The sequence below is a fragment of the Sceloporus undulatus genome, chromosome 9 (assembly GCF_019175285.1).
Source record: "Sceloporus undulatus isolate JIND9_A2432 ecotype Alabama chromosome 9, SceUnd_v1.1, whole genome shotgun sequence".
Classification (NCBI taxonomy): Eukaryota; Metazoa; Chordata; class Lepidosauria; order Squamata; family Phrynosomatidae; genus Sceloporus; species Sceloporus undulatus.
This window is the reverse complement of record NC_056530.1, coordinates 36,290,360-36,313,047: the sequence shown is the minus strand read 5'-3', so window position 1 is coordinate 36,313,047 and position 22,688 is coordinate 36,290,360. Positions and strand designations below refer to the sequence as shown.

At 44.5% G+C, this 22,688-nt stretch overlaps 1 protein-coding gene across 17 annotated transcripts in view; it reads right to left on the bottom strand.

Annotated features, from left to right (window-relative positions):
* The window catches only part of UBAP2L (ubiquitin associated protein 2 like), a 51,026-nt gene extending 29,813 nt beyond the window's left edge, over positions 1 to 21,213 (bottom strand). For 7 of the 17 annotated variants that reach the window (XM_042439446.1, XM_042439452.1, XM_042439444.1 and 4 more), the window contains exons 1-9: positions 21,140 to 21,213; positions 12,340 to 12,469; positions 11,049 to 11,126; positions 9,674 to 9,784; positions 7,960 to 8,131; positions 6,933 to 7,028; positions 4,643 to 4,688; positions 3,719 to 3,831; positions 1,638 to 1,712 (exon numbers count right to left, since the gene is read on the bottom strand). In XM_042439446.1, the coding sequence (XP_042295380.1) occupies positions 1,638 to 1,712; positions 3,719 to 3,831; positions 4,643 to 4,688; positions 6,933 to 7,028; positions 7,960 to 8,131; positions 9,674 to 9,784; positions 11,049 to 11,126; positions 12,340 to 12,429 (781 nt within the window). In that variant the 5' untranslated portion in view covers positions 12,430 to 12,469; positions 21,140 to 21,213. Of the gene's footprint in view, positions 1 to 1,637; positions 1,713 to 3,718; positions 3,832 to 4,642; positions 4,689 to 6,932; positions 7,029 to 7,959; positions 8,132 to 9,673; positions 9,785 to 11,048; positions 11,127 to 12,339; positions 12,470 to 20,678; positions 20,888 to 21,139 lie in introns of those variants that run through there. The other 10 variants (XM_042439448.1, XM_042439449.1, XM_042439454.1 and 7 more) reach the window with 6 other exon arrangements.
* Between the last annotated feature and the right edge of the window lie 1,475 nt (positions 21,214 to 22,688).

The following is a 22,688-nucleotide window of genomic DNA, read 5'->3' as shown; positions in this document are numbered from 1 at the left end:
GAACTTGCCCTGAACCTATCCTTTCGAGTAGGACTGGACAAAATAGCATTTCATTGGCAAATTCCTCCTCCATGTTCTGGGGGCACTCCTTGCCAGTTTTTGTTTTTAAAAAAATCTAACCTAAGAGGGATTTAGAAGGGTATGCACAGTCCATTCAGGTCCAGCGAAGGGAAAAATGATCCCCCAACCCCATAAAAATTGCATAATCCTGCTTTAGAGATACAAACATGGGATAAGGAAGCTGAGAAAATAGCTACCCTGGTCTCCAGGTTCAAACTCTGGTCTCCAGAATCAAAGTCCAACGCTCAAACATTACACCACGCACATTACCAAATTAGGCTGTTGAAAAGGGATGAAGGGGACAAGGAATCATATTTGTTTGTGAAGGGACTTACGTATTTAATTCTGAGATGAGTCATGAATTCATAGAATCATAGAGTTGGAAGAGACCACAAGGGCCATCCAGTCCAACCCCATTCTGCCATGCAGGAACTCACATAGAAGAGGGTTGGACTGGATGGCACTTGTGCTCTCTTCCAACTCTATGATTCTATGAATTCATGAATTCCTCAGCTGAACGTGCGTTCAGATCAGAGTTTTGAAAGAGTGATTACAATAGCCATGCTGCCTGTGGGATTCTGGGAATTACAGATCAAAAAGGGAATGCTGACAAGCTCCAGCTCAGAAGGAGCATATTCCATCATTCTTAACTTAGGTCTTTCTTAGCTGCCCTACTGATCCACTGTTTTGCACCTGGTCCAGCTGATTCTTGTCAGAACAGATCCCACAATCCTGACGTCTGCCCACTCCTAGCCTATGTATCCCAATGACAAAGACACAAAGTCAGTGCATTGGTGAAAACTGAGCACCAGGGAACAAAGCGCAAGAGGAGGCTGAGTCCCCAGTCCAGCTATCAGCAAGCCACTGTCGGAAACAGTATGACAAAATTAATTCACATCTTTCCCCCTTCAGTGTTGAACTAGTTTCCATCACTCCTATGGGGATGATGAAGGTGGTAGTCCAACATATCTAGAGAATAAAACAGGGTGGGAAAAGGTGATGTCTGTCGGTGGTTCAGATGGGGGTTGGACTGGATGGCCCTTGTGGTCTCTTCCAACTCTATGACTTGGGCCTCAACTTCCAGAATTTTTCAATACTAGCCATGCCAGCTGGGACTTATGGGACTGGGCCTAAAACATCCAGAAGACCAAAGTTGAGCTATATAAACACTTTGGCCTAATCCAACAATGCAACTGTTTTGACACGAGGTGCGTGATTGTCAAATCCAAGACCTAAAAGCTTAAAAGATCTGGGGAAAAGGGAAGCCATTACCACACAACAGTGACCAGTGAGAAGGGAACACTCAAGCAGACATGGAAGAGCAATCCTACATTCCCAGGCTCCCCCACCCCACATCTCTGCATCGCCTTTCCAACTACGCAAGTGGGGAAAGGTAGGAGTCAGCATTAGTAAAAGCACAGGCAAGAATGCACAAATATCCATTAAGTGAACAAAACGGAGATGGAAAGAGATGGGGGGAGGAAAGGAACAGGACAATGACATATCCACAGATATATTCCGACTTATTAAAAAGCCAAAAAATATAAGATAAGGAGATCCGGGGCAATTAAGTGCACCTGGATTTCTCGTACCAGGAGCAGTGTCAAATTTTCGGGGATAATTTGACCCCTCACCCCTAATGTAATCAACTCCTGAAACAAAACAGAATAAAAGAAAAGAAAAGAACAAAAAAACAGTGAAATTCTAATACTTTAACAAGATGGCAAGGTGCCCCTACAGCTGGCACCCCCCATCGTCCAACTGCCACCCAGCCGCCCACCCTCCTCCCAACTCCACTGTACCTGTGGATATTGTTAAAAGTAAAGAAAATACTTAACATTACTAACTAATAACAAGAATATGAAATGGAATTTATGTTTTGTAAAACGGGGGACAAGAAAACTCTTCAGTACCCAGAGAAAAATGAAGTGGGGGAGTTAGAACTTGGAAAACTTGCTTTTGGGCCCACCGCTGCCTAGATCTTCTTCCCCAGGACAAGTGGCCATGACAGCTGGGGGATTCTGGGAGTTGCAGGGTGAAAAGTAACTGTTCCAAACAGAACATGTTCTGCTATTTGCCCTTTTTGAGATGGATAGCCAAGAAGACACAAGAAGGGGATCTACTCACAGGATGTTTTTTCCTGCTGTTTTTACATGTGCAAGGTGCACATTCTCTCAATCTCTTCTTTGTTCATGTAGGGAAATAGCTGGCAACTTGGGGCTTTCCCCCATTCTATTGGGCACCAATTCCCATGACTCCCCAACATTGGCAATACTAGCTAGGGCTGCTGAGAGTTTCAGTTCAATAACATCTGAAGGTGTGGGACCTCAGGAGAAGTCCTTGTTTTCTCTAACAGTTTGTGAACCACCATCGCTCTCACTCCAATTCATGCACTACTACATTCTTGAACTGTCTGCCCGGGACCCTCCCAAAAAAGTGCTAGGAAATATGTCATTAAAATGATGGACTGGTCAACATGTTCTCAAACCATTGGTGATAAGGTACAAAGGGATTCCCACTAGACCGGCGAATCTGAGTACAGTAGCCCCTTGGAATCTGTTGTGGTTTGTTTCCAGGAATGCCCAAAGACACCAAAATCCATAGATGATCAAGTCCCATTGTATACAATAGCATAGTAAAATGGTGTCCCTCACATAAAAACAGCAAAATCGAGTTTTCATTTTTGGAATTTTTGTTTGTGAATATCCATAAACCGTGGCTGGTTGAATCCATGGCTACGCACAGCCGACTGTATATCCAAACACTGTGAACGACATTTTCCACAATCCAGACACAGGCCATAGTGGCTAGGCAGTAATCTGCACTGCAGAAATAATGCGGTTTGACACTGCATTGACAAATGCCATGGTGCAATAGCATAGAATCCTGGAATTTGCAGTTTGTTGTGGCACCAAAGCTGACAGAAAAGACTAAAAATCTCACAAAACTCCAAATCCCAGAATTTCATAGTACTGAGCCATGGCAATTAAAACAGTGTCAAACTGCATTAATTCTGAAGTGCAGATTAGACCTAGGGTGCATGCTGTCCAAAATATCTCAAAGCCCCAGGTTGCATATCCACAGTCCCAAGTACCATAACTTTATCGCTGAACTCTAACAGAATAAGCAGCTACTGAGTGGTTTCACAATAAAGTATTAACACACATAGAAGTGTTAGCAAGGGCTACAATCTCATGACCCTTCTCAACCAAAGCAAATTTAAAAGAGAGCAAGTCCAGCCATTTAATCACATTGAGCACAAATGCAACCATGTGGTCTGATGTGTAAGAAATTGACATTAAGTGGCTGCGGGTGCTGGAATTTGACTCCTCCTCTCACAGACGGTGATATGGCTTAGGACAAGAGCATCTTATTTGCGTGCCAAGGTGGAGGCTCAACCCCTGGCATTTCCAGTTAAAAGAGTCACCAGAAACAGAACTAATAAAGACTTGAGAGCCTGGAACCTAATGCTAGACAAAGCAAACAATACTGGGATAGGTGGCCCAATGAGATGAGACAATACAAAGAAACACCTTATGTCCCAATGATGGTTGTTGACATGGAAGGGGATCTGTCTGCTGGCCTTTTAATGACACAAAGCAGATGTCCCCTCCCAGCCCACAACAAAGGCAGCACCAACATCCAGGTCATCACTTACTCGTCCCGTCATCCGGCTCAAAACTCCCAGTGTTGTTCCATGTGTTGCTGGTACTGTTCCCATAACCTTCTTCCGTACTAGCAGGCTCCGCATAGTCTGCAGGGTTGAAAGTTCTGCAAACGCACGAGAGAGGTATGTTCTATGACAGGGATGCGTGTGGTCCTTTGCTTCTATGACTCACTAATGTATACTACTTTGTATCTCTGGCCTCTGCAAAAATTCTAGCCCAGGTACTACCTTAAGTGCTCAGGTAATACAGTTTCCCCTCCCAAATGACATTCCCTCCAGAAAGGCATCACTCAGAGCGAGGGAGGCAGGAGAAACTCTGGGATGTACAAACTGAGGAGGAGGGGATCTGTGAGCACATTTCACAATTTACCATCTTCTGCTCTGAGTCTTGCTTTTCTCTACATCAGCCTCAAATCTATGGCTGCTTTCTTGCATGTTGCCTGCTATCATCACTTCAGAATGGTGTACTGGTCAACACTAAAATCAGAAACCTTCTGCAACCTAGTACTTTCCACATGTGCAGGTTCACAATTTCCACTACCCCATGCCAGCTGGGGATAATGGGATTTGTAGCCCAGCAAACAGGTACAGTATCCAGATTCAGAGAGGGTGGTTGAAAACATCCACAGCTTGCATTATTGCACTGTGGTATCCACTGTTTTATACAAACCTGTAGTTCTCAAACTATGATCCCCCAGGTGTTTTGGACTTCAGCTCCTAGAAACCTCTGCTGGCTTGGCCAATGGTCAGGGATTCTGGGAGCTGAAGCTCAAAATATCTAGAGGATCAAGCCACTGGAATAGACTAAACCACACGCTTCCTGGAATCGCTGATACTAACCCTGTTCCCCACCTTCTCCTCTGAACTCCGCTGTCAGAAAAGAGAGCAACTTAACCCATACAGTGGAAGGCTTACCCCATGCCTTGGGCTGAGAACCTTCCTCCCCGCCTTCCAGAGCCACCTGCAAACATAAAAAGATGCTCTAAGCCTTAAATCACAATACCACTCTGAACACTATGTTCTTACTTGATTTGGGAACGCAACGTTCAGCCCTGTTTAATACTTCGATGCGAGACCACAGTGGAAAAAATCATGCCTGAAGCCTTGGAGGGCTGCTATCAGTCACAGTTGAAGGTACTGGACTAGAAGAATAAACAGTCTGGCTTGGAATAAAGCAGATTCATATACTCCTATAGCAAGTCTTTGGTTTCTTCAAACCTTGGACCCACCTTGAACCTATCACTACAAGAAGGAGGGGGTGGATTAGATCACACAGAAGCTAGTGAGGCAATGGTGTGTACAAGGGCATCCTTTTGTGGTGGCCCCTGGCTTGGAGAATTTCCCCTCCTGCCAGGGATATCTGGTACCTTTGGTATATGTATCTTGTAAGCCTATGAAGAAACAGCTTTTCACAGGGCCTAAGGAATGGCATGAGACTGTAGTGAAATGTGCACCTGTACTTCCCATAATGAAGCAGTGTGCTGTGTTAAGTGGATTGGATTAAAGTCGATTAAGGTTTCAAAGATGGTATTACAGCAGGGGCAGGAACCATGCAGCACCCCAAGTTTATTTCTGAGGTCCACAGAAGGGGGGGAATGCTTTCACAGAAAAAGAAGGAAGCACTTTTTAAAAACAAGAACATCACGGCTCTAGAAGGTTTCTTTCTCTTCTAAAAACAAGGTGTGCTCCGCATCTTATTTTAGCCAAAAAATCCCACTTCAAGGGGTTGACCTGGCATGGTCTTCTGTAACTGTAAGTGACCTCCTGGGCACTTTTGGTTTCACACTGAAAGGCTGGTAAGGCTCTACTGCAGCTACCATCCTACTTTTGCTTAGGATCTTTCTCTACTTGGGGCTTTCTCTGCTGTGGCACCAGAGTTATGGAATACCTTCTTCTTGGAGGCCCAACCAGTACCAACACTAGTGTCATTCCAGCACCAGGTCAAAGCAGGGCCTTTTATTAAAGCCTGTGGGGCCTAAATGATTTTATCCAATTTTCATGGTTGCAAAGGTTGGTATTACTTTGGTTTTAAGTAATAAGTGGTTTGTATATTTTGGTCTTCTAAATTATTGTTATTGATTGTCCTAAAATAATTCTATCATCCACTGCTCTAAGACCCTCAGATATAGATCGGGATAAAAAAATATTTAAATAAATGAATAGGATCAGACCTGCTTGCAGGTCTAAATGGACAAATGCAACAGGATAAGTTATTGGAAGAGCACCTATATTTCAACTCTTTCTCAAAGCAATCCTTACCTCTCATCCTAACCCACCTCACAGGGTTGTTGGGGGGATGAGACGGTACAATAAAAAAACAGGGAGGGAATGAAACAGGTGGAATAAACATGTAACAAATGAGCAGTAAACCAACCAATTTATTTGTGCTGGGATCATGTCCAAATTTACTAATATCCCAGGTATCGTTGGGTCTATGAATAAAAGCAGTTTTGCAGATGTATTTAAGTTTCATCCTCTACATCTAACCCCCAGCTAAGCTTCAGAGAGAGGAGGAAAAAAGTAGTAATGTCTCCCATCCAGATCTGTTTATTTGCCCTTGCAACATGCACCTTGGTCTGCTTTCTCAAGGCACCCAAGATATTGTTCTCTAGTCAGGTATGAGATTCTTTGCTGCCACATGGCACACTAAAAGGAGAGCCTAGAATCAAGGACAAAACATCCTAAAGGAGTGGATATAATGTCTTCTTTCAGTCTCTGGCATCCAGAGTAGGAACTGTGCAGCCCTCCAAGGCCTTTTGTATGGAATTACCAGGGGGAAAAATGCAGGCCCATAAAATCAGCAAACACCAATCTATCAAGTTCAGTCCTCCCATTTAATACAGCCCACTCTCAGCATACACGCCCTTGCCCTATACGGCTTCAAGCTTACATGGACAGCAAGGGACAAATGGTGCATGCGCCACGGCATGCAGGAGCGCACTGCCATTCAAATAAACGGGACTCCAGCATACATGAAATTTGCCTTATTAAAGGGTTTCAGAATGGATCCCCCACATATGGCAAGGGCAGACTGTACTATTCTAGATGCCACCCCAAGTTTCACCCTCCCCAAAAGCAATTTTTTTATCTTTGGTAGTAAATGAAGCTAGTGTAACCCCGGACCCATCACAGTTTCCCACCCATTTTGCATTTCTTTTGCTTTATGATTGGATTTAAACCAGAAAACAACCGACTTCTTGCTCACCTCTGCCTCGCCCACGCCCCCGTCGCCCTCTCTCTGTGCCTCTTCCAGAAGATCCACCTGTCTTGCCGCCATCCAATCCATTCTCCTGGCCCCGAACTGGAAGACACAAAACTATTCTAGTACATCTCCAGGGACAGATGAGGTAGTCTTGAATGCCATGTCGGGTAACCCCACGCACCCTTCCTCCAAGTCACTAAGGAGCCCTGGTGGCACAGTGGTTAAATGCCAGTACTACAGCCACAAGTTTGTGAGTTCAATTCCAAGCAGGGCTCCAAGGTCCACTCAGCCTTCCATCCTTTCATAGGTCAGTAAAATGAATACCCAGCTTGTTTGGGGCAATTGGCTTACACACTGTAAACCGCTTAGGGAGTGCTGATTCACTGATAAGCGGTATAGAAGTGTACCTGCTACTGCTATTGCTAGGGAGGACACAATGGTGTGCAGGAATCTATTGTGCCAAAAGATGCTGCACATTTGGACATAACAACAACATACTGTAGTTCTCCCTTTGGACATCAGTTACAAGGACAACTAGTGGAGGAACAATCATAGTATATTCCAGCATCTCCAACCCTGGAGCTCTGGTGAGAAGTAATGCATTCAGGTCTAGCTGTATCAATTCAATAACATTAGTTCCCACAGGGTTTTTAAAAATGAACCAAATGTAGGGTTGGGACATAAAACAAAAATATGATCCATAAGTTCCAGAATAGGTGGCTGAGGCTAGAAGAAGAGGAATGGCACAGTGGCTATTTTAAATAAACATGTTGGCTTATGACGCAGCATTTGTACAAGCGGGGCTCGACAAAAAAATTAAGATCCAACGCTCTGGTTTTTGCAAAGGAAGACTGCTTGCATTTAAAAAAAATCTATGATACCAGCATCTAGGAGTTCATAAGGTTTTTCGCTCAGATCCATGCATCACTCTGGCTATGAAGTTTTAACCATCAACTGCCTCTCCTTTTGCTGTACTGCCCCAACCCTCACCAGGGCAATGACTTATTTTGTATTAAGGAGTAACTCATACACTCTCTCCCACGGCTTGTTCCTCGGCCCCTTCTTGGCAATCCACCACCCCGTCGCCGGCTGAAGTCTCGCTCCCTCTCTCGGTTTTCTTTGCCTTCTTCGCTGGGTTCCATCTGTCCGCTTTCCTTTTGTCCTGAAACACCCTTCTTTTTCCCAACCATCTCCCAGGAGTGCTGAGGAAGAGAAAAAGTAAAAGAAAAGCTCAACATTTTTTATCCCTTCCAAAACCACTTACCAAGAAACGTCTCATACTACCACATACACCTGGTAGTATGAGCTTTTCCCGAGGGAAAAACAAGAGATGGGTCCCAAGACACACAAAATACAGTGGACCCTTGTTATACACTGGGGTTTGGGTCCAAGATTCCCCGTGTATAACAAAATCTGTGTATGCTCAAGTCCCATTAAATATAATGACATAGCAAAATGGTGTCTCTTATAAAAATGGAAAATCAAGGTTTGATATTTGAAATGTATACTTTTTTTGAACATTTTCAAACTGTGGATGCTTGAATCCATGTATAAAAAATCCCTGTATAAGAAGACCCAATGGTATGCTCTGTTTATAACTTGACAAGCCCAACACATTTTGGTCTATGGTTGCTCTTACAGCCTTCTTCAGGGGTTTATATAGAATCATAAAAGGGTAACATATTAATACATACTATTACATTACATACAATGTAAAGCCATTAAATGTTATGTATTTTTTCTTGCCATCTGTTCATAAGATATGCTCACATCTTTTCATTTGTTCAGTAGAGTGTCTTTAGATCCCTTGCTTCGAAAATCCTGAAGTTTTGATTTTAAAAAGATATGTACAGGAAATGTTGTTGGCTTGTGCCTTCGAGTCGTTTCTAACTTATGAGAGCAACTCAACCCTCTGTCCCACTGAATGATATATAGAAGCATACTGTCTCTGTTACTGGGGGTGATTTATGGCCATCCAAACTAGTAGCCACTAATGACCTGAATCTCCATGAATAAGAACATACAACCTTAAAGGTGATCCTGAGCTCCTAGATTAGTTTTGAGTAAGAGATGTTAATCCATTATGCTACAATAGCTGAACAATGTAGGGGTCAAATTCTTTTTTGGGAGGGAAGGCCAGGTGATCTTAATATTGAACTGTTAAGATTATAAAAGGGTTCAGAAGAGGGATAGGCAAATTCTTGGAAGAAAAATCCACTGCTGGCACCCAAGATTGTAACAGGCAACTTCTAGGTTCAAGATACCAGTTGCTGCGAACCCATACCAGAAAGTGACTGTGGCTGTGATGTCTCCTGTGGGCTTCTCACAGACATCTGGTGGCTGTTTGACCTCAGGCTTTATTTACTGGGGTCTCTCTGTTACTTCCAGAGCCCAGAATGAGTATTTTCATGCCAACTATCCTCTCACACTTCCTTGGCTACCAATATGTCGATGACAAGAGCACAATTTGAATCCAGAGCTTGGAGAAACTACTTTGTTGCACAACTGTTCACTTAATAAATATCCACAGTTGTCCACAAATGTGACTCAAGTCAGCTAAAAGAGTCACTTCGGGCATGAGGAATTTTGGGATCGGTAGTCCAAAAAGCGAAGTTTTCCAAGCTCCATTGAATGAGCTAATCCTCAAACTGCCCCAGAAACTAAAACAAGTATACTCCAACTCCAGCCTGCTCAACACAAACCTCTCCCTTCATTTAGTAAAGGTTTTTACAATCCAGGTTTACCGTGTCTGGGTTCCCTTCTAACAGCACGTTGATGGCTCTGTTGACATCCCCGTTGCAGTCATGGAGGGCGATCACACACTCATCCTGGTTCTTGCCCGTGATGTCAATCAGCTGTGGAGGAGAGGAGCAAAAGGAGCTGGGTCACCTGAGACTCAGTTAGGGCAAGTACCACTCACAAACATGCAGCCACCATACACAAGAGCCACATGGTTTCACAGGCAACCACCAGAGTTCTGGCTCACCTGGAGACACCAAAGCTTAACTGTAAGACAAGCCATAAGACTGGTCTTCCCTTGGGCCTGATAAAAGCTCACTAGCGTTGTTCTAGCAACAGGGATTCAGTCAGAGCCATTTCTGAGTGGTGACTATGTTAGGATATTTGGAACTGCAATGACTTTCACCTGAAAGCATAAAAAGGCAGCTTGTGCAAGTCAAGGAAACCAGCCAAATTTGCAAATCAAGGGAGGATTTATTTTCGTAGGTGTTCCCGAACACAACAATACACTCGTCCCTCCACATTTGCGGCTTTGACTTTTGTGGCTTTGATTATCCACAGATTTTATTAACATTATTTCTAGGAATATCTGGGTCCTCCAGCACAACTCTTATGGTCAACTTTAACCAAAAGTTGCACTGATGGACCTAGAGTTTCCTAGAGAAAACACTCCACTATGCATTTGTAGCTTGTTCAGTGCAATGTCTGGCAGATGTTGACCACAGAGTTGCACTGGAGAACCTAAAGATTACTAGAAAGGTGTTATCTCAGGTAAGAACTTTGTGTCTTGTTATTTGTGGTTTTTCCACATTCACAGGGGTCCTGTGTCCCTAACCCCAGCAAACATGGAGGGACAAGTGTATTTGTCTTTTTTGTTCTACCATCGCATCAGGTAGAGAGATGGGCAACAGACACTGAAAGCATTCCTGAATGGTTCCAAAATAGTAGTTGTTCCATATGTGGAACCATTCACTGATCCCCCCAGACCTACCAGAGACCCAGTGCAGCCCCCCACCCGCTCCTAACCATTCCATGCCTAGACCTGTTGGAGATCAGAGAAACACCCAGCTATGTTCTTGTACCCAGCCACAAAATGATTACATCTTCTGCTCAGGTCTGCTGGGGGCTTCTGAAGATCTCAGCACATTTTGTGTCTGCCTGCAGGAACAAAGCCAGATGCTGCTTTGATTCCCCCTGAAGGGAGCTGTAGTGCAACAATATCTCAAACCCTGCACTGCAGCTACCCCATCTGAAAACCCACACTTCTCCCCCACCATCTTTGGAAATCCAAGCTTTTTACAACATAAAGGAAGTCGCTCATAGGGGTGCATGTCACAGGCCTCCTCTCTCCTCAGATCCTTCAGCATTCAAAGGACTCACTTGTTTCACCTTCTCCTCAAAGTCAGCATCATTGTGGTCCGATATCATCTGTGCAAGCCGAATTTGCTCTGCAGTAGCCTGCGAGGACAAAAACCAGGGAGATGGGGGACAGATAGAATCACACATTATTTAAAAAGGAAGCTCCGGAGCAGACTGGGAGGTTGATGGGTTAATCTCATAAATGGAGTGCTAGCCTAGTATAAGCAAAACCAAAGGGAATGCTGGAACTAAGGGAGGTTTTGACTGTGAGTTAAAGGAAAGCATCAGTTGCGAATGATGCAGAACACAGTATGAATTAGGAAGAGGCAAACTTTTGCTCACCAGTTCAGTCCACAATTTTTCTTCACTGTGCTGAAGAGGGACAACCCCACCCCCCAAAAGTTGCTGGTTTTAATCTTGAATCACTAGGAAGGGCATCTCTTGGCTGGAAAGTTTTTCAAGATCGCTGATCTTCTCTGAGTGACTAGAAAGTTTAAATACTTGCGACCAGGAAACAAAGCGCATGACCATCAGTCCTGTCTACATTTTTTTGAAAAGCATGGTAAATACTAAAATACTCTTGGTCAACCGGGTGCTCCAAGAAATGATGGTGGGCCTGATAGGAGTTGGAGTCATAGAAGATACCACATTGGGAAAAGCTGTGCTAAAGATATAGCTGTGATGTTATGTGATTCCAAGTCATCTTCAGTATGGCGACATGATCCTAGGATTTTCTTGGCAAGATTGCTCCTCACATCCATTGGCCTCACGCCTATTTAGAGATGGTTTGTCCCTGCTTTCCTCTTTAAGCCCCAGGACATTCAGTGGGCTTCTATAGCTGAGCGAGAATTCAAACTCTGGTCTCCCAAAGCCCAGGTCCGACACTCAAAATACTACACCATGCGGATATAAATATATGCAGCTGCTCAAAGAGAGACCTCACTTTACTTTTGCATGATGTTTTGGCACAGCCTGGACTTCTTTCTTTCTGAACTACAAGTACCTAGGTGCTTTGGCCATGCTGCTCAGAGGATTGTAGCAGCTGTAGTTCAAACCAGAGTTTTCTACTGGCCCACTGAAATCAGAACTCTGCCTCACCTCTCCAATTTACAGCAAGTTAAGCAACAAGCTGACAGCAAACAGCCAGGGCGTGGAGAGGAAAAAAGGCCTCCTTTGTCTTTCAGTAAGACGTTAGGGCAGGAGCTGGTCTTAAATCACAACAGAAAAGACAACAGCAAGGAGGCCGGACTCTGGCCTACTGCACCCCACCTGCCTTCAAGCCAAGTGGTTTCCATGGATGCTCTCTGCTCACCTGTGGCCGCTGCTTGTGCTGTGCCTGGTTCTGCGTCTGCGTCTGCTCCCAGCTTCCCCGGGCTCGGTTCGTGCCCACCGAGGTCATCATTTACAGTATATACAAATAACAGTATTTACAAGGTAGAACTCTGGAAAGAGAAAAGGGGTAGGAGAGACAGAGACAACTTTTAAGAGAAAGATCCACACAGGGGCGTCCCAGCCACTGCAGTGGTTGCCTTTAGTTGCGCTGAATCAACAAAGGATGTTTATACACACTGATTCACAAGGAAATACCACCACATGCCTGCCCTAACACAACTCACTATCCGCACACTACCGGATCACACATTCTCTCTCCCCTTTCTCTCCTCTCCTGTTGCTTTAACTGTGATCAGTCCATCAATATCCTATAGATTTTACCTTCTGCCTCCCGAATCCACCATTTGCTCCTCACATCCATTGGCCTCACACCTATTCTCCCAGAATTGTTCTAAACCATCCAACTTCTGGTGAAAAGGCTTTTGATAAGCTAAGATCCCCAGGGAAAGTTTCCATTACCAATGGAAAGTTACAGGTAAGCCACAACTCATCATCAAAACAGAGCTTTGAAAAACCGGGCATCTTAAAAGCGGTACTGATACTCTGCAACCCGGTCATTATTTTCTTGATTTTCTCTATTTTGTTCTGCAACTGTCTGTGGGCTGGGCATCACTCATCTCATGAGTTTCCTATGTTTGAATCAGTGTTTGGTCTGGGAGCTAACTTGGTCTTCAGCTCAAATTCTAGCACCTTCATTACATTGTCTCTCAAGAATAAGCCCAGAGTTTAGGCAACTTATTTCTTGGACTGTAACTCTCTTCCACTCCCATATTTAGCTTCTAGTCAGACTGGCTTGATGGTTCTGGGAGTTGTGACCTAAAAAAGTAACTTTTCTGAGCTCTGGGTGCAGCAGGATATTACACAACTCCAAAAGGCAATCTGGATTCCATGCTTTGAATTCTTGGAGAAACCATTTGCTTCTGGCCTAAGCTGGTATGTCTGTGCTGCCTTAACTAAGGAAGGGACCACAAACCCTTGAGTGCATCCCACCCCTTGCACAATACATCTAAATAAGCACCCATGGCTCACAAAATGTTAAAAAGCACATAGTATATACTTCATAAAGCCCACATCCTTAATTTCAGTGTGCCACTACATATGAGTGTGAACGCAAACAAGATCAAACACAGAAACTGAAAGCAAACCTCAAGCCCTCCTTGGGTGTTCGGCAGCAAATTGCACAACTAGCACCGAAGTTGTAGTGGAGAGCTTTTTACTCCCTTTTCCTAAGGATGAGACTGGACTTCCTTTTTGGTTCATTCCACTAAGGAATGACTCTGCATGCAAGCTGCTCACCCTAAAGTGATTCCAGGAGATGCAACCCTCCTTTGTTTCCAGGAATCCAATCTGCTCTTTTGATTATCTACAGCAGGGGGTTCTTACCAGCCTCTCAGAGCAAACAGCCCAACATGGAAGACTTTCCAGTCTGCAAGCATAGCGAGTAGGGCCTGTTGCTAGCAGAGTTTCTACTCATATTGGATGCACAAGGGTGGGAGAAGAGACGTTATTCGTCATCATCTCTCCCTCCCATCCTATAAACTGAAAAGAAGGTCCTATGTGGCCATTAGACAGGAAATGTATGCTTGGGAGTTGGATGCATTTTCTCCAGCAACTACCCACTGCTTCTCAGGGAACCCTGGCTCTGACATGGAGAACCACAAGTCTACAACGCTTTCGAAGGCCATGATGGAAGGAGGCCTGTGACTCCCCAAACCCTCAACTAGATAGTGGTTCTCAGATTTGCCCCTCCAAACGTTTTGGACTTCAATTCCTAGAAGCTCCAAACAGCATGGCAATGCTCAGGGATTCTGGGCAATGAGGTCCAAAAACTCTGGAAGATAAAAGGTCGAGAATCACCACCAGAGACCATGGATATTTGAGTACAAGACATTCAGTCAGAGCCCCAGAATGATATGGAACACTTCTTCCCTGCACTTGTCCCTACATATGGAATACAACAACTGGCTATGGAACAGCAAGCCTACCTTTCCACTAACCCAAAAGGCAATCTTGACATTTTTAGGAGTTTGATATTGGCTTCATTTTATTTTCCTGCATCCTTACACATGAAATGTGTGTTTGTGTCTATCTGCATGCCTGTCATTATTTGGAGAGGACCTAAAGTTCAGCAACAGAGTGCATGCTGTCCATGATGAAGGTCCCAGGTATCATAACCTGGGTCATCAGCTCAAGCTCTTTCAAGGCAGCACTACTCTGTTCCTGAGACCCTGGAGAGTAGCTGACCATGACAAAACTAACCTGGATAGACAAAGCAGCCTGAATAGCAGACAGACAGCGATATAAAGAATCTCACCACTTAAGTCCAGGCATGCTTGCAATTTCATATGTGACTTCTGCAGCCACATTTCAATGGGAAGCATAGCACTTCTCCATAAAGAATACCAGATAGGATCATGCCAGAAAGCTCACACACCAATATTAACCCTGTCAGCTTCAATGACGAAAACAAACCTCTCAAGCCAAGATACACGAAACCCAGACCTTGGGGGAATTGTTTTGGGGGACGACAAGTCCCAGAATCCCCCAGACATTCTCAAGGAAGAAGTGTGGCAGCTGTTGTTCAAAAGTATAACTTTTCTAACCTCTGTTGAAAACAGTAGAGGACAAGGAGGAGGTGAGTATACGATTTCTTTTACACACAGAGACACACGTTTCAGAATTAGTTTTCAACTTTTTAAAATATGTAAACATCAAGGAGTGCTCATAAAACTAGCACAAAGCAATCTGTACTTAAATCTCAACTCACAGTGTATCTCAAGCAGTGGAGGCGGGATGGCACTGCCTGGATCCTTGCTATCTTTTCAAGATTTAAGGGCCCTGCTGGAGCATAGAAGAAGTTCACCAACCACCCGGCTTTCGTTTCCTATAGTGGCCAACCAACCATTTCCCGACAGCCCACAAAACAACACAGAAGGCCAGAGTGAGGGTTGCATATCTTGTATCCCAACGTCAGTGACTTCCACCTCGTGAACAGCGAGAACTTCCTGTTTATTTGACTCAACAATACCAAAATGCATGGGTATCCTCGGCTTTCATGTGACTATTCCATTTCCAATCCAATCCACCTGAAATCTGGCAATAGGGAAGCTACTCTGCAACGTATGCTCTCATTGGCAGCGCCAAGGACTAAAATTAAAACAAGAGATTTAGGAACCGGGGGACATCGGAGCCCCAGTTCTAAACAATCACAAAGCTTCAATGAAGAGTGTTCAGTTTCCAGACGGATAGTAAGAGAGGAAGCCCCAAGGAAATTCAAAGTCCAAAGACCCAATAAGAAAATGGAGGCATAGCCTGTTACAGACTGCCAAAATAAAGCTACTTGGGGTCTCTTTGGAGGTATGCTGTTTAAATGATGCATGCATCCTAAGAATCCGGAAGCTGCACCAAAGCTGCCCTCCAGTGCTTAGGAATGGAGTGTGGCTTTGGCGCGACCTCCGGACTTGTAGGACCCATGCATCATTTAAATAGCATACCTCCAAAGAGACCCAAAGCAGCTTTATTTTGGCAGTCTGTAACAGTCCATACAAACTTCATGAAGCATGGCTGTTTTTATGCCCACTTTTTAATGTTTTTAACAATTGTTTTTGAAATTTTCTAAGCCGCTTTGTATCCCAGTTTTGGGAGGGAAAGCAGGATATAAACAAATATAATAACAATAATAAATCATAATCCTAAAATATTTATGATTGCTATATGTTGAGATCTGAACTGAGGACTTCTGGCTCACAGCACACGCTCTTAACCACTACATTAAACCTAACTAGAGAAAAAGCTTCCATTGTTTGGACAATGAACAAGCAACTCCAAAACAATATTGGACCAAAACACACTGCAGAAATAATCCAGTTTGAGACCCCTCCATTGGCCCTGGCTGAGTGCTAGGGAATCCTGGGGACTGTAGTTTATTGTGGCACCAGAGCTCTTTGACCAAGGAGGCTCAACGTCTCACAAAACTACAGCTCCCAGAATGCCCTAGCACTGAGCCAGGGCAGTTAAAGTGGTCTCAAACTGGGTTATTTCTGCAGTGCGATAGTCTCTTCTCTGAAGTAGTCTAATTCCATATCAAACAACGAGATGCCATTCCCCAAAAACATCTTACAAAGTTACAAATTGCTAGGAACAAAATAGTAAGAAAGATTCTTCTTTGCTAGAAGAGATACTGAAAAATAAGAAAATATGAAGAGCTGGATCAAGCCAAAGGCCGACTTGACCCAAAATGCTATTTCCCACCTTGGGCCAACAAAAAGTCCATTAAGCAGGACACAAATACTATCTTCCTGTTCATCTTTCCCATAAACTGAAATTCAGAGGGATAGACATGTAACCATAAAGAGCTTTAAATCTCTGTGATTTACACTTTCGTCATTATTATGATGATGCATTTATATTCCACCTTGGCCCAGAACTGGGATGCAAATAGACTGGTATACTTCTGCCAGCCTCACCCAGCAGGCCTTGCAACTATGGAAAGAGAGGATGCACATGAGAAGCTCCTCTCTTTCTAATGATATCTTTATCCAAAGCCTGTTTACCCAGCAAACTTCTTGCAGAGTAAACACGCATCAGGACTAGGCTGCTTTAAATGGACATTACTCAAATTTTGCCCATCTTCACAATGGATCTACAACCAGAGTTCTACCTTGACATCCTTTTAGGGTGAAAAGCAGTATTTCCTTTATTGAAAAGAAGAAAATTAATAAATTAATAAAAGAATTATACCTGACAAAGCTACTCTTACTACAGAAAGTTATTTCTTTGCATCAAATTGTTTGTTGTGGGTTTTTTGGGCGATGTGGCCATGTTCTGGAAGAGTTTCTTTCTGACGTTTCGCTAGCATCTGTGGCTGGCATCTTCAGAGAACGCTGGCATGGAAGAGAGTGGGGTGTGTGTGTGTGTTTCAGGATATGTTTCTGAGGTTTCACAGATGCTGGTGAAACCTCAGAAACAACCTCTTCTAGAACATGGCTACATATCCCAAAAAACCCACAAAAAACTAGGAATGCCAGCCATGAAAGCTTTCGACTTCACAAAATCAAATCGGTGACCTGAAGCAATCTATGTACCAAGGAGGAGGTAATGAGAAGGAAGTAAGAGAGATAAAGAGAAACTGTCCAACAATTAAGAAATTATTCATTACATCATGCAAGAGATTATTATGAGAAACCTTCCGTAGATCAACTAAGACATTCAGTGTCAACTCTAAGACTTAAGAAGACGGCAAGAGGAGGTTCTACAATCACACAAACTTCATTGTATCTGTAGACGAATTCTGGTAGCTAGTTTTATGACAAGGAAACATCCAAATTAATTGTGACATCCAAGGCTTTCGTGGCTGGAATCCATAGTTTTTAATGGGGTTTTCTGGCTAGGTGGCCATGTTCTAGAAGAGTTTATCCCTGATGTTTCACCAGCATCTCTGCCAGCCAAAGATGCTGCCGAAACATCAGGAATAAACTCTTTTAGAACATGGCCGCATAGCACAAAAAACCCACAAAAATCTAACCAAATTCATCTTTGGCCTTCCTTAACATCCTTATCCCTCTGTAAACATGACGCCGTCTGTGGAGCCTCCTTCTTTGGAGGTCTTTAAACAGAGGCTGGATGGCCATCGGTCAGGGATGCATTGACTGAGAGTTCCTGCATGGCAGAATGGGGTTGGACTGGATGGCCCTTCTTGGGGTCTATTCCAACTCTAAGATTCTATTCTCCCTGGCAATTCCATTTTCTTACCATGCCAATGCGGTGTAGAGGATCAGGTTTGAATGACAGAGGTGTGCACGAAGGCTACGTAAGACTGGCCACATTGCCACTTTTCAACCAGCCTACCTTTTGGGGTTGTCTAGTAGCAGCTGGAGTGAGCTGTTCGTTCAGGGGGACCTGTTTCAAAAACTTGTTCAGTTACAACACTGTCTGAGACTTCAACCTCGCCCCCATATTCAATGCAAGGACAAAAACAAACTAACCAGCCTCGGCCACCTATCCAGCCGTGTGCAGTGTCCATGGGAAAAGCATTTTAACAAAAGAATTTAATGTTAAGCATGTTTGTTTAGATGTCTGGCTGCAAGTCACGGTTGCAAAGGCGCTACAAGACCTCTCTACATACTGATTCTACAGATTAACACGGCTATACCTTTGAGTTCTCTTGCCAAAATAAAAATCAGCCAGGAGTGTTGCTGGATCTTAAAGACCAACTGATTTTGTCACAGTTCAAGTTTCCACCAGACACTGTCCACCAACAACTTCATTTCTCTTATGAAGTATTATAAAGCTCTGTCCTTTTTGCTGCAGCCCAATAAAAGGGCTACAACTTGGGAATCATTTGTAAGGATGCCCCGAAGTCCAATCCGGTGCTCCATTGCTATACAGTTTGGGTTTCCCTGATCCAGAAGTCCAGAATACTCCAAAACATTTGTCATGGGTGGCTGAAGCAATGACTCCTTTGCTTTCTGATGGTTCGATGCACACAAACTTGGTTTAAATTACTTTAAAAACTACAGTGTGTATAAGTTGTATACGAAACATACATAAACTTCGCACTTGGTCTTAAGTCCCAACTCCAAGGTATCTCACTCTGTATATGCAGATATCCCAAAATTGGAAATACCTCTGGTCTCAAGCATTTCGATAAGGGAGACCCAACTTGTACATGTTTAAGAACTGTCCCCTCGTCCTGCTATGAACAAGAGCCCTGACTCCCTAGCAAGCAGAAGCCAGCAACACACTGTGGATATAACCCAGTTTGAGGTCACTTTAACTGCCTTGGGTCAATGCTGTGGAATCCTGGGAAGTGTAGTTTATTGTAGTACCAGAGCTCTCCGACAAAGAAGGCTGAATGTCTCAGAAAACTAGTACCCAGAGTTTGCTAGCACTGAGCCAGGGCAGTCAAAGCAGTCTCAAACTGGGTTGTTACTGCAGTGCGTTTTGGACCTTAGTCTCCAATCCATGGATCTGAGGAAAGAGGCTCAACTCTAGGAAAGCTCATGCTCTCAGATTCTTCCTTTCCATTTGCTTCGAATCCATGCATCTGAGGAAACAGGCTCAAGTCCAGAAAAGCTCATGCTATCGACTTTTAAGTTAGGTCCAAAGCATTGAGCCAGGGCAGTTAAAGCGGTCTCAAACTGGATTATTTCCACAGTCTGTTTTGGACCATAGTCTGCAACCCATGGATCTGAAGAAACAGGCTCAAGTCCAGAAAAGCTCATGCTATCAGCTTTTAAGTTAGGTCCAAAGCACATTGCAGAAAAAGCCCTCTTTAAACTGCCCTGACTCAATGCTAGGGAATCCTGGGAAGTGTAGTTTATCCAGAGCTCTCTGACGGAGGAACTGAGAGTTCCTGCATGGCAGAATGGGGTTGGACTGGATGGACCTTGGGCTCCCTTCCAACTCTATGATCACAAAACTGCCATTCCCAGAATGCCCTAGCATTGACTCAGGGCAGTTAAAGCGGTCTCAAACTGGATTCTTTCTGCAGTCTGTTTGGGACCATAGTCTGCAATCCATGGATCTGAGGAAAGAGGCTCAAGTCTAGGAAAGCTCATGCTATCGACTTTTAGGTTGGTCTTCAATCCATGGATCTGGGGAATTAGGCTCAGGTTTGCAAAAGCTCAGGCTCCCAAGCTCTTTCTGCGAGTCTCAAAGGTGCTGCAAGATCCCTTTCCAGACCTATCTTTGAGAACCAGGGCAAGAGTTGTTCTTGGAGAGTCCTTCCTTTTCCAGGATGGATCCAGCGCCCCATAACTTCCCAGTTTAAAGCGTGGAGGAAGCCAAAGGCCAAGGCCTCAAAGGGGCTCCGTTCGGAGCGGAAAAGGAGCAAGGCTGTGGGGAAACTGCTCCGCCTGGAGTCCTGATGTTGGGAGGAAGGCAGGATAATAGGAACATAACATAATAGTGAGGATGATGATGATAATAATAATACAATCCTGAGCCAAGGCGCTGCTCCCTTCCTCTTCGGGGCCTAGTTTGGGGGGTGTTTAGAGGGCCTTTGGGGGGGAGAAGAGGAAGGGGAAGGGGTCTCTCCTCTCCCCGAAGAGGAAGAAGGCAAGGGAAGGAAGGAAGGGGGTCCTAAACAATGGAGGGGGAACTTGGATCCTCCAAAGAGGGGCCTCCAAGGCCCGCGAAGGGTGGGGTTGTTGTTCTCCTCGGTGCAAACAGAGGGCTATCTGGGGCCTCGGAGGGAGGAGGATCAACGCATGTGAAAAAGAGGCCTAAAGTCAATCAAGAAGGAAGGGAGCGGCTCACCTCGAAAGGAGCCCCGAGAAGGAGCCGAAAGGAAAGGGAAGCGGATGCGAAAAGAGCGAGGGAAAAAGGGGGGACGGTCCGGTTCGGAGCCCGGCTCCACCCCTCTCCCGCCCGGCTAAGCGCGCTACGCAAGGCCCCGGCTTCGTTCTGGCCGACTAGGCCGCAGCGGAGCTCCCGACCGGAACTTCGCCTCCTTTTCACGCCCCCTTCCTTCCTCTTCCTCTTCCTCTCCGCCTGATTTCCTTCCTTCCTTCCTCCCTCGCCCACGATCCTCCTAATCTGAACACAATATACACATATACGGATATACTATGGATATATATATATATACATATATATATATTTCAAAGGCTATGGTTATTATTATTATGATCCGAGAGTGAAATGGAGGCGGAGGGGGCGGGGCCGGCGCTTAAAGGGCCCGCGCGCCAATTTCCGGGCTCCGCGGCGCCAACTTTTACCTGAGTCTCCTCCGCCGCCGCCACACACTGACAACTAAAACCCAGCGCGGCCGCGACCGCCCCCTCGGCACCACGTGACTCGGGGAGGGGCGGAGCCCAAAGGGAGACGCCATGGTGGCTTCGGGGGCGCTCGCGTCACGTGACGGAGGCCCGAGAGCACGCCCCTTGCCTAACCCCGCCCACGCATGCGCACTCCCTCCCCGCCTCGTCTAACTTCGACTTCACCCCCTAAACGGGATCACGTGACCCTCCTCAGTATTCCCAGTGGGAGGGGCGGAGATAGATAGATAGATAGATAGGATACAAAATATAATGGATATATATATATATATATATATTTATATAAAAAAATATATAAAAACATATCATATAATCTATAATTTATAAAATATAATATATAATGTATATATATATATAATATATTACATAAAATATAAAATATGTATATAAAATATAACATACATATAACATTTATAAATATATATATATAATATAATATTTATAATATTCAATAGTAATGTATATAAAATATAATGTATATAAATAAAATATATACATATATTTATAATATAATGTATATATATATATAATTAAAATGCTGTATATATAAAACTGTATAGATATAGATGTAGATATCATAGCATTCCACATTGAAATGTGTTTATTATAACACACAATAGTACATAGATATATGACAGTATATTTCTAATATTATTCTGCATGGGAATATGTTTAATAGAATATAAGATTATATAAATGTGTGTGTGTGTGTGTATATGGTTATATATATATATATATATATGAGATGTTATTTTGCATAGGAACATGTTTAACAGAACATAAAAATACATAAATATGTGTGTGTGTATACACATACATTATCTATCTATCTATCTATATATATATATATACTGTATAGGACTATGTATGAGGGAGTGCTTAGGAAGGGCACTGATAAGAGGCATAGCTCTTCATACAAAGGCGTGAAGAGCTCCCACTTCCGGTTCCCTTGCGAGTGACCATGAGAGACTGCTGGGAGGATCCAACCCTGGCGGCCATAGAGAGCTCGAAGCCACTTCGGGAATGCTGAACACATCCACAGCGCTTCCCTTTCCCTCTCTCTTTCTTTTTAATTCGAAGCCTTTGCACTTAGGCCTCTTCCCCCGCAGGCGTCTATTGGGAACCGGAAGTGTCTATACGGCCTTATCGAAACCGAGCCCTAGGGTCTCCTCACGTGACCCCGCCTCGCAACAGGTCACGAAGCCACGCCCCTCTTTTCCAAGAACAGGCCGGGAATGGCGATGGGCGTTGTCACGTGACTGGGAGGCCTGTTTGTCACGTGACGGGGGCGGAAGGCGGCTCCGGCGGCGGCCATGTTGTGCGGGGCCCTTTGGGCGGCCGAGGCCGGGGATGGCGACGTCTGGGGCGCCCTCGCCTCCGTCCCCTTCCTCCTCCGGCTCTTCCAGCAACTGGCTCTCGGGAGTGAACGTGGTCCTGGTCATGGCCTACGGGAGCCTGGTAAGGACAAACGCCTCGGGAAAGTGAAGTA